Here is an 11,331-nt window from a genome sequence, read left to right as displayed (position 1 = left end):
ACCCCTCGGCGTTGTGCTCCAGGACCTGCTGCTCCTCACCTCTCTCTACCTCTCCTTTTTCACAGGAACACCACCATGGATGCCTCGACTGGACAGAGCACACCACGCCTCGTCCTTGCTCCCGCACCGCGGCGCCTTCTCCTCTGGCAACCGGCCGCGCCGGTGAGTCGTCAGGGAACTGCGCCCCTTTTCTTCCTTCTCCTCACTGCCTTCTCTCTCTCACATCTCTCTCTCCCCGTGTGGACAACAGCCATGTAGTTTAGGTAATAAGCTTAGTAAGAGATAAAATTTAACATGTGATTTGGAATCTGCAGTATTTAGGCCTGTAGGTCCTACTTATTTCAGATTATCCTGACTATATGCTTGAATAGAAAATGTACGGTGTCTCAGGCATGCACATCTAGCTCTTTTTGGCTTATCCTAACCATTGGTTTATCCTAATCATATGTTTATTAGATAAAATAGTTCAGGTTCATATCTATGCTCAGTTTGAAATTAAATATGGGATGTGCTTTTTGAATCTGAATAGTTTCAGCCTGTAGGCTTTACTTGTGCTTTTGAATCTGCAGTATTTTCAGCTTGTTTTGGTTATATGCTTGGACAGACTCAAGTTTGTATTTATGTGTGGTAGCAAATAAACAAGATAAGCATTTGTCCTACCATACACAAAATCAATGAGACGAACCGTTAGTTTTCAATCTCGCTTGTGCATTTCTTGTGTCTTATCTTATAGTCGTCGTTGCTATATGCTTTATTCAGAGCAGGTTTTTATCATGATTTATACTCTGGTTGGTCTGATTGCTGCTCTGGACATGAACCTTACAGGCTGAAACATGGCACAATCCGCCGGGCACAATCCGCCGCCGCACCCAACGACCACCATCGTCTGTTCAAGTTCCCGTACCATGGCGAGGCATGGGCTGCTCAGTCGTGCAACTCACTCACAGCCGGGCGATGGCTTACTCCAACGATTTCTTGTGGGAGGCCGCCGGCGTTCGAGCTCCAACAACCAGCATGTTCCAACCGAGGTTCGTTTACATCTGTCTTACCAGCTCTCTCCTTTGGGCGTGCTCATCTGTGGTTTAGGGTTGCAAGTGCCAATGCCTCGTTATATTATATTGCAGTGAAAGAATAATATATAGATCCAGGAAAATGACAACCAAGTATTACCAATAGTTTCAACACAAGATACATGGCTGGTGAACAAATGTACAAGTCCAAGACGTCTATGCATTAGTTTTTTCCTCTTGATTTCATCAGTTTCTTGATTATCGGATTTTGATTTCTTGAATATTCACATCATCTCTAACATTCAAAGGTAGGCACAACGCAATGATGTTTGGTTGTTTGACAATTTTGTTCATTTTCCAAATTGAAGAAGGATGCTAACTTCATGATTATAAGGTGATTCAGTCACTTGATATAAGTATATGCGAATTAATTAATTTAACTGCGCTTATCTCACACTGATGCTTCCCTTTCTAAAAGATAGTGAGTCCAGAGTCATTCATGCTAAGATATATTTTTGGTTACACTGACCTAACTGTATTGACCGTATATACTGCAGGTATACAAAATTGATTAGGTGGCGACCCGATGTCCCCTATTAACTGTTGTACCTACTGCTAAATTAACCATTCACGGCAACACGATGATGTGTTTGATCTTTGATTGTTTCTTCGCTCTGAAACCGTGGTTAGTCTTGTCCCCTGTTAAGTGTGTGGTTGTACCTTCTTCTAAATTAATCGTGGACTTTCATTCGCTCTATTATATTCTCCAAATGAATACGAATAGATAAAGTCCAAATGGTCGTAGAACTCTGGGATAAACCTTAATTGGGTCATATGTGAATTTGGCCACCAGTCATTTAGTTAGTTTTCTGCATTCGCTTGGATTATGATAAGTTTAGCTCAGAAGTGTGGCCACTTCCCCATTTGTTTATTTGATTGAATAACTTGTATCTGATTTTTTTTTAATAAGATCGTACTGCTCTTGATTATTTGCTTTGTGTTTTTGATTGAGACAGGCGAGGGGAACCAACACTATTTAGCTTGTAGGATCTCTCTTTCAAATGACTCTATGCGGCCTTAGCGACAGTGGCTTGTAAATGAATAGGATGTTGAGGACTCCTGCTAGAGAGCTCATCGACGACTGCAACAAGTAGTCCCATGGGAAAATTAGGCTCCTTCTTTTAGTGATGTTAGCGGTTGTTCGACGTATTTTATCTCATTGCAGCCGGCTAGGCAACTGCATTCTTCACTCCAGTTAATTACATATGTCTGTATTTGTGTAGGTTTCACTAGATTTAAATTTCAGTTTTGTCTGCGCTGAGCTGTAGGTTGTTTGATTATTGTATCAAGTGGAAACGAACTTCTCATGGATCTCCCGAAATTTTGCTATTAATCTACTATACACTTCAAATATAGTCATGGATATCTGAACTAGAAAGTGCACTGTAGTTTATTATATGCTGAATATCATGCACAATCCTCTGCACTTTGAATATTTGGATAAGAAGTAGGATGTTCTTCCCTTGCTTGCCACTTCTGTTGCATCCTTTTGGCAACCTTGCAGCCAAGTCGCTCTGCAGCTCTACAGGCTGCAGGTAACTGCATTCTCAACCTTGTCATTCAGTTTGCACATGTGTGCAACTTTGAACGATTAGTAAGATGGACCAATAAGAAAGTGAGCTACAAGGTAGATGTCACTTTGTAGCAGATGAACACATACATTTGAATAGGTTTATGTACAAGGACTACTTTATACTCTGGTTGGTCTGATTGCTGCTCTGGACACGAACCTCCTTTTTGCTTGAGTTTCAAATCTAATGGGAATAGAAACTAGCAATGTATAGCTGAATTAAAGTATGGAGAACCCGGTTTAGCTTGAGGTAATAAATAAGCTGCCGTATTTGATAAATTTGCTTGCTTTGTCGTCTTACTTCCTATAGGTGTTAAATAGGGTTTTCTTGAGATGTGATTTTAGGAAATAGTTTGTACGCACATGTTTTGCTTTCCCTGTTATCATCTTGCTTTCCCTGCTGCTCACTTTCTTTTTAAATAGTGTCATTGTCTTTGCTTCATCAGCATAGATGCTAGCTAACTTATTATGAGTTGCTACTACCGCAGAACTAAATTAGTCCTTTTTTCATGTTCTCTTAGGTTATGCAGGTACTAAAGGAGCAACATGTATTTTTTAAAGGTTATGTGTGGACACATGTATTTTGTGTGTGGGTAGTGCTGTTTTAATTTACATGGCCAACACGTATAGTTTTTTGGTTGATAGCTTCAGGTTCTAGATGCTTAATTAGCTTGGTATTTCCATTAGTTAATCCTGTTGTCGATTATTTTTTACAGGCCTTGCCTTCAGCTTTGTGGGTGTTGTAGTTTTGCCTAATCTATTGACTCTCACCGATCATCAGGTAGGGGTGTATTGTCCCTCTCGTGTCTTGTCATATGTGTGTATTCCTGTCTAATACTGCCTTTTAGCATTTTCTTATTTTGTGTGTGTTGATCTTGTACTTGTTGGGCCTCTGTTCTATATTAGCCTGCTTGTGTGGGTTCTTATGTGTTTCTTGTTAACGTGCTATGCTATCTATTTTCCATGCTTGGTAAACTATGTCTTGTGTAGTTTATTCTTGCTCTCTTGGTATATATTGATTAAGCCTGCTGATATAGATGTCATTTAATGCTTTGTCCGAGCTTCGCCCGGGCAACTCGCTTCGCCGCGTTCGCGTGCATGTGTCATGCCTGTGGCACCACCACGATGGAACTGAAAATTGTCCGATTAAGCATATGGACTTGGTTATACTCGACTCTCAGGTACCAACCTTCACTTTATACCCACCTATCATCTGTTCTGCTGGTTTCCATGTATTGATACAGTTACTTTGCTACACGGTTCTCTGCTTTTAGTTGTGCAATCTGAAATATGGTTCTTGGACTGTTTCATGTAAGGCACCGGATTTTCTATAAGTCCGCAGACGGCAAGAGCATGCTTGTGCTTGCTCTGTTACAGGACGAAAAGTTTAGATTTCATGGTTCATAAGACAAAATAGCAATATTTAGGACCAGATCACAATACAACTATGATACAAGATCTCACGGTCATGTATTAGCTGGTAGTAACGTCATGTTCTTTTGAGTCTGACAAAGCCTTTATTTTTTGAAAATGGTTTCAACAGACATACAATTAGGCTGCCGGCTAGAGAAAAGACTGAATAATGGCCCACATTAGACGTACTATCAGTCCTCAAATGGCCATGTGCTCTGCTTCTTTTTACTGTTGAGTCTTTTAACAATCGATCTCTTTCTTTGGTTATCTTCCTTATAAAAAAGCAGCTTAGAGACCTACTGGCTGCTCTGGATCAAGATTATAAGTAGATTTCGTATATTTGAACAACAGACGGAGATTTTGTTTCATATATGCATATGCATTTATTGTATAATTCAGTTCCGCCACCACATTTTTACTACCTACATGAATTTCCCCTATACCAGATATTAACGTTTGAAATTAGTGACATCTACTCAAATAAATATCCATAGGTTGTGGCATAGACATGTTTACATCAGCAATCTTTTCTTTGAGATATCTGGTGGCCTTTTGTGTAGTTCAATGTATCCATTTGTCATTGCATTGCTTTCTTGATTCAACAGTAACAATCAAGGACTGCTAAATTGTACTTCGTAGAGAAAGGGATGGCGTACACCTACTCCCTCCATTCCAAAATAGATGATCCAACTTTGTACTTCCTCCGTCCGAAAATACTTGTCGGAGAAATGCATAAAAATGGGTGTATCTAGAACTAAAATACGTCTAGATACATCCATTCCTCCGACAAGTATTTTCGGACGGAGGGAGTACTAACTTTAGTACAAAGTTGGGTCATCTATTCTGGAATGGAGGGAGTAGGTTATATAGGCTAAAGAGTATCCACATCACTTTTTTACACTCAGCAATCTTTAATGGTTTATTAACACTAGCTAATCCGAAGTAGATGTTTGTTATTTGTTCCCTTTTCCTTACTTATCCACAGGATAATGTTCTTTATTTGTATCTGTTTTGTAGAACCATCGAATTCAAGTCATCTTTGAGTACACGACAGCTTCTGAAGTTCGTGCCATCATGCTTTAGTTTCCCACATGGGCTGAGATGATCCAAATAAAAAGACGGTCTCGGGCACAAGAGCATGATGTGCTTGCGCCATTTGCTTTCACACCAAGGCCACGCGGTTGATCATCCAAGTGCACCTATGAAGTTGATAGACAAGGCAGTTGGACGGAGCTACTAATTAGTATGTCTAATAGCTATGGCTTTGTAGTTTGACCGCCTTTACCGTCATTATGTCTGGCTTTTGCTTTCTTATTATGTTCCTGCTATTAGTACTTCCTCTCTCGTTTCGTGCTCTTAGTAATGAACTTAATGTCGTAGTTATTAGCTTTTGTGGTCTAATGAACTCACTGAGTGTTCATAATCTCATGAGGATGTTGAACTCGATAATATCTTGCTTTGTTGTCCTGTTGAATACGTGTGTTAAACTATACTTCTTACTAAATGATCATTGGATGTTGAACTTGCTCCAATGTAGAGGGAATTCATACGCTAAACATAGATTTATTAACTTAGCACTACTTGCTTCACCAAAACATTGGGACCGGCACCCTCGCGCGGTCGGTCCTGATCTAGTGCCCCAATGATGGCGAGTGCGTCCCACTTTGGCATGCATCCAACTAGTGTGAACGTGCAACTAATATTCCATTCCGCTTGTTCGTTCTTTTTATGTTCATGTTGCAGATGGACTTCACCATACCAGTACTGCAGTACAAAACCTTATAAAAGAAATATATAATTCGCCCGGAGTGCTCTTACAATTGTCATTGCGGATGTCAGCCGCATCGGACGGGAGACAATAGGATTAGGCAAATCATTCCGTACGAGATGCATTCCACGCAATAACAGCATCGCAAGCTATATCTCGGATCTGCTAAGAAAAAAGAAACCACGTCTCATTTTCCTTTAAGAGAGATTCTTGGCGTGTTTGCCATGGCCATTTTCTTGCCAACTAATTAAGCTGGCGATGTAACTCAATTTTATCTCAAATTTTCATCGCAACTCAGAGCACCATTCGATCCATGCAGCTTGCCACTGTGACGAGCTGGTACACGAAGTAACATCGCACAATCTCTGGTCCACAGAGGATCCGAGCACATGCATGCATGCATGCTCTTCAAGTTGCCAACTTGGCTCCCCTCAAAAAAAAAAAAAAAAACTTGCCAACTTGGCATGCACTGCATGCAAGCGCAAGTGCCTACGTCTCTTCTCTCCCCTCTCCGCGTATGTATATAAGACCCATCACCGTACACACCGTTTCTCATCCTCATCTACACCAACACCCATACCCATAGGCCCCAAATATACACCAACACTAGTGTCCTTGTCCAGGTTCGGCAAGAAAATGGCCATGGTGCAGTCGGTAGCGCGGCGCGGCGCGAGGTCGGTGGCGACGGCCCAGCTAGGGATGCACCTCTTCTCCGTGTCCTGCTGCTCACCGGCGGCGCTCGGCGTCGGCACCGCGCGCACGGCTGCCACGTTAAAGAAAGGGGAGAAGGAGGCGGCAAGCTACTGGGGCGTGGCTCCGGCGAGGCTCGTCAAGGAGGACGGCACCGAGTGGAAGTGGCCGTGCTTCAGGGTACGTACTTGCCCGTGAGCTTGTCACCTGATTGTTCATGACGTCACTTATTATGGCTTTGAGCTCAAAATGCAAGTGTTTTTTTTTTGCGCTGTCAAACTGCAAGTGTTGACCGAGCTGCATGCATGCATGCATGGGTGAATGGCACATCTGCAGCCGTGGGATGCGTACGAGGCGGACGTGTCCATCGATCTGAAGAAGCAGTGGCTTACCCAAGGGGTGTGCCAGGTGTGCCATGGCACACCCAGGTTTTTGGAAAACATTTTTTTACCATGTAAACATTTGCTTATTTTTAAAGCCCATGCAAGTGAATTGAAACAGACTTTAAATTTTTTAAAGTGTGCACACCCTCTATTTTATTTCTAGGTCCGCCACTGTGAAGAAGCACCACCGGCCGGCCACGTTGGGGGACAAGGTGGCCTTGTGGACTGTCAAGGCGATGCGCTGGCCCACCGACCTCTTCTTCCAGGTACTACTTCCTCGTCGCCATTTCTTTTCTCATTCTTCTATTTGAGCGAAAACGTGATGTAAAGAACTGAGAGAATCAAGTGTTATTTTCATTGATGAATAAGGGGTATTTATACCCCTGGAACAGGCGCCTATCAAAGGCGGTTTACAAGTTCGCACCCTTTCAAAGGGACGCGGCGTTTGGACACACTAACTGCCTAGTTAGCTTAGGATCTATTTCTAACATCTTCGTTGTGATGAGCACAGTTTTGTGTCCTAAATAAATGTATTTTCATTTGGTTATTATATACTGACAAGTCAGAGCTGTGTTCCCTGAATCCGTGGGCGCTTGGCAGCCGACGATCTGGACCGTCCACGGAGTTCAGCTCACCTCGTCAAACGACCAAACATGCAAGCCGACCTGTTCAGCCCGTGTTTTTTTTGTTTCTTCTTCAGTTTTTCTTGTTCAATAATGCCTTTGTGACGTTTTATGTTTTTTTTCCTTTTCCTTTTCAGTTTCTGCAGATCCTCTATCTTTTTTTCTTTGCTATTTTTCTTCCATTATTCTTATTCTTATTTGTTTTTTTATCCTTTTGTGTTTCTCTCTTTAAGTATTTTTCCTTTGATTTATAAAAAGTTGGCTAAACTTTTTTTAGCATATGAATATAAATTTTTGCATGCATGAAATATTTCTAAATATGTGTTTAAACATTCTATTTCACATACTTAATCATTTTTCTAAATTATTAATGTTTCTAAAATTTCATAAAAATTTATACATGATATAGAAGTTTTTTAATTATGTGATATGTTTTTAATATGCGTGATATCTTAACGTAACATGATTTTTCTAAAAACTAATATGTAATTGTTTTCTATTGAATCTAATTTTTTTTATACATGAATAATTTGGTGCTATGTAATAACATTTTATTCATATATATGAACATTTTTTAGCCGATGATTTTGTTGGAATTTTCTAACTAATTTAATACAAGAATATTATTGTTTGTATACTTTTTAAAGTATGAAATGAATATTTTTAATCATACTCCCTCCGAAAGAAATATAAGAGCATTTAGATCTCCACTTTAGTGATCTAAACGCTCATATATTTCTTTACGGAGGGAGACATATTAACATTTTTATCTGAATATGTGAACATTTTTATTTTACGCAATATAATTTGCCCCGTTTTTGAAACTGGTTTTTTGACAACTTTATTTAAATGATTATTTTTCCTTTTTGCAAATATATAGTACTTCGATTATTTAATCTTTTATTAATATATTTTTCATAAATTTGTAACTATAAATAATTAAAATTAAGTGCTAAGTGCGTTGGTCTTGTGATGCGTGGAGTGGGTTTGACCACCTATTTGATGCAACTCTCCGCCGACCAACCTGAATTGTCATATCAAATTTGAAGTGAGACGATTAGTACTCATGTTTGTTATGCTACTTGCAGTGGATCTAATGCAAAAAATAGAAATTATGTTCAATTGAAACAATTTGTGTACATTTTTCATCGACGAGGACTAGGCTGTAGCCTAGTGGCAAGGGGCGCGGTGGCAAACCCTGCGGCCACGGTTCGACTCCTGACGGGAGCGAATTTGTGGCGCCTCACCCGGGTGTGCTTTTCCTATAAAAATATGTCCAGATCCAGGGTGCTAGTGCCCATGGATAGTCGCTCCGGCGCTTTGAGCAGAGCGGCGGGTGGATCCGTCCACTGCTAGAGGAGGCCGAGAACGAGCGCATGCACCTCATGACCTTCATGGAGGTGTCCCAGCCGCGGTGGTACGAGCGCGCGCTCGTGGTCGCCGTCCAGGGCGTCTTCTTCCACGCCTACCTCGCCACCTACCTCGCCTCCCCAAAGGTCGCGCACCGCATGGTGGGGTACCTGGAGGAGGAGGCCGTGCACTCCTGCACCGAGTTCCTTCGTGACCTCGAGGCCGGCAAGATCGACGACGTGCCCGCGCCGACGAGGCGCACCACCGGGACGTCAAACCACTACGCCTCCGTAAGCGTCGCCTCCGTCAAATTTGCCAAGCTGATATCAATTGCAGTCTTCTTTGCACTTAAAATGCGTGCATCACATGTGTGCAGGACATACATTGCCAGGGGCATGCACTGCGAGAGGTAGCTGCGCCGATCGGCTACCACTGAGGAAAGGGACTACTACTCCGTACGCAATAAATTTGGAGCTTGTTTGGATGCAATTATCGTTGCTGTCTCCGAACTTTAAAAAAAGAATGTGCTGTCTCCGAACTTGTAAATGAAGGATCTAGTGTGTAGTTTACATATCCGTTCAATTGTATGTGTTTCCGTTGTGTTGATTAATTGTATCGCTGGTTGATTACATCTTGCTTACGTTTTAATGATGTGACCCATTGATTAAAACTGAATGGGTAATATGATGCCAAAGTCATCTCTAGCATTTTGGACTCACAAGAATGTGGCGTTCCATGTACTCCCTTCGTTTTTAAATATAAGCCTTTTTAGATATTTTGATATGAACTACATACGGATGTATATAGACATACTTTAAAGTACATATTCACTCATTGTGCTCCGCAACCGTATGTAGTCCATATAATAGGATCTCTAAAAATACTTATATTTAGAAATAGAGGGAGTACTTGCTTTGCTTGTCACCGAGTATACCAAATTTAAGTCACATCATTGGGTTCGTCTGCTCCACAAAGTTTTTCGAGAAAAGGATACAACATGCATGCATGGCTCTACCATTCTCCATCCCACCTCCCATGGAAAACACTAGCATTCTTTTCTTAGTGTTTTTCTTAGATGCTTCATATCTTCTAAACCAGAATTTCATTTTTATTTATTTTTATATATTTGAAATTCTAATGATAAGACCTTTCAAACAAGACCTATATTATGGAATTGAAATGAGCGTAACAAATTAATTTTTTTCAAAGTTAAAATGAAATCCATATATCACTTTATGTCATACATTTCAATAACACAATTACCAGATGCATTTAGTTATCAAAGCACTTTGTTACCAGATGCTTTACAATTTTATATATCATATATTTCAATAATAACATCCCTACTAATTTGACATAATACTCCCTCCGTCCAGAAATACTTGTCCTAAAAATGAAGAAAATGAATGTATCTATAACTAAAATAAGTCTAGATACATCCATTTATAGGACACGTATTTCCGGACGGAGGGAGTACCATATACTTCAGTAGTGAGATGCATTTCAATATTAGATGCTTGATTATCACACTACTAGAGAAAAGCTTACCAGTAGCGTTTGTTTTTGTGCTACCAGTAGCGCGGGTACCAGCGCTACTGCTACGGCGCTATAACTATTTTGTAGCAGTAGCGCGTTTCTAGACCAGCGCTACTGGTAAGTTCAACTACTAGTAGCGCGTTTTTAGGCCAGCGCTACTGCTAACATTTATATTTTTTTCTAATATTTTGGCGTTGTACATGTTTAAACAGATATATCTTTTATACAATAACAACTCATCATGAACTAGTCTGTTTAAATAGCATATTTATTACCAGTAGTCATCACCACCAAACAATATTCGTCAATGAGACATCATATATATAACAATGTTCGTCAATGACACATTATAGCATATAATAACACATTCTACCTAGGACCTACTCCTCTCATAGGACCTACTCTACCCTCTCTTAGGTAAAATATCATAAAATAAGATAGGCATTGACTCTTCATTAAGGAAACTGAACTCTCCATAATGAAGAACGGAGATCATTCTGTCTCCAAGTCTTGGCCTACGCATAATGTTGCTTCCAAGTAGCTCTTTACGATGGTTGAAACATTTTTTCCAATCATTTATTATCATTGCTTCCTCGCTTTTAGAAATCCGGTATGGACAGGAGTGATGTGGATACTGTGGCTGACCTGGCCGTGGTGGCCGTAAGCTCATAACTTCAACACGACCTCTTGGCAACATCAGATGAGGCACACAATCCATCGGGATTTTCTGTTAAAAAACATAGTAATAACTTTATAGTTAGCAATGTTCAAAGATGCACGGATGTTGTAATAGTAGAAAATTTTACCATGATATCTCCATTGATTTTATCATAGCACACCGCGTGCACTAGTGGCACATATGGACCATAATTTTGAGGAATTCGATAATAGCTATTGTAATTCTCAAGATCAGTAAAAAATGTGATAA

General features: G+C 40.4%; 1 protein-coding gene and 1 pseudogene across 1 annotated transcript; both read left to right on the top strand.

The window, feature by feature from the left end:
* The first annotated feature begins 10 nt into the window (after positions 1-10).
* On the top strand, positions 11-5,543 carry LOC119274761. Its single transcript, XM_037555488.1, has 5 exons — positions 11-162; positions 826-1,028; positions 3,357-3,421; positions 3,678-3,821; positions 5,071-5,543. The coding sequence occupies exons 1-5, from the start codon at positions 80-82 to the stop codon at positions 5,134-5,136; spliced, it is 561 nt and encodes a 186-aa protein (XP_037411385.1). The 5' UTR covers positions 11-79; the 3' UTR covers positions 5,137-5,543.
* Positions 5,544-6,463: 920 nt separating this feature from the next.
* On the top strand, positions 6,464-9,379 carry LOC119279308 (annotated as a pseudogene).
* The last annotated feature ends 1,952 nt before the right edge of the window (positions 9,380-11,331 follow it).

This window comes from Triticum dicoccoides, chromosome 3B, assembly GCF_002162155.2.
Source record: "Triticum dicoccoides isolate Atlit2015 ecotype Zavitan chromosome 3B, WEW_v2.0, whole genome shotgun sequence".
Taxonomy (NCBI): domain Eukaryota; kingdom Viridiplantae; phylum Streptophyta; class Magnoliopsida; order Poales; family Poaceae; genus Triticum; species Triticum dicoccoides.
The sequence above is the reverse complement of the archived record's forward strand: the minus strand, read 5'-3'. Positions and strand labels throughout refer to the sequence as shown.

Excerpts from the sequence above, each read along its gene's own strand:
- LOC119274761 (XM_037555488.1), top strand. The coding sequence starts at position 80 with ATGCCTCGACTGGACAGAGCACACCACGCCTCGTCCTTGCTCCCGCAC. Across the intron at positions 1,029-3,356 it reads ACCAGCATGTTCCAACCGAG|GCCTTGCCTTCAGCTTTGTG; the intron begins GTTCGTTTACAT and ends TATTTTTTACAG. Across the intron at positions 3,822-5,070 it reads TGGTTATACTCGACTCTCAG|AACCATCGAATTCAAGTCAT; the intron begins GTACCAACCTTC and ends TCTGTTTTGTAG.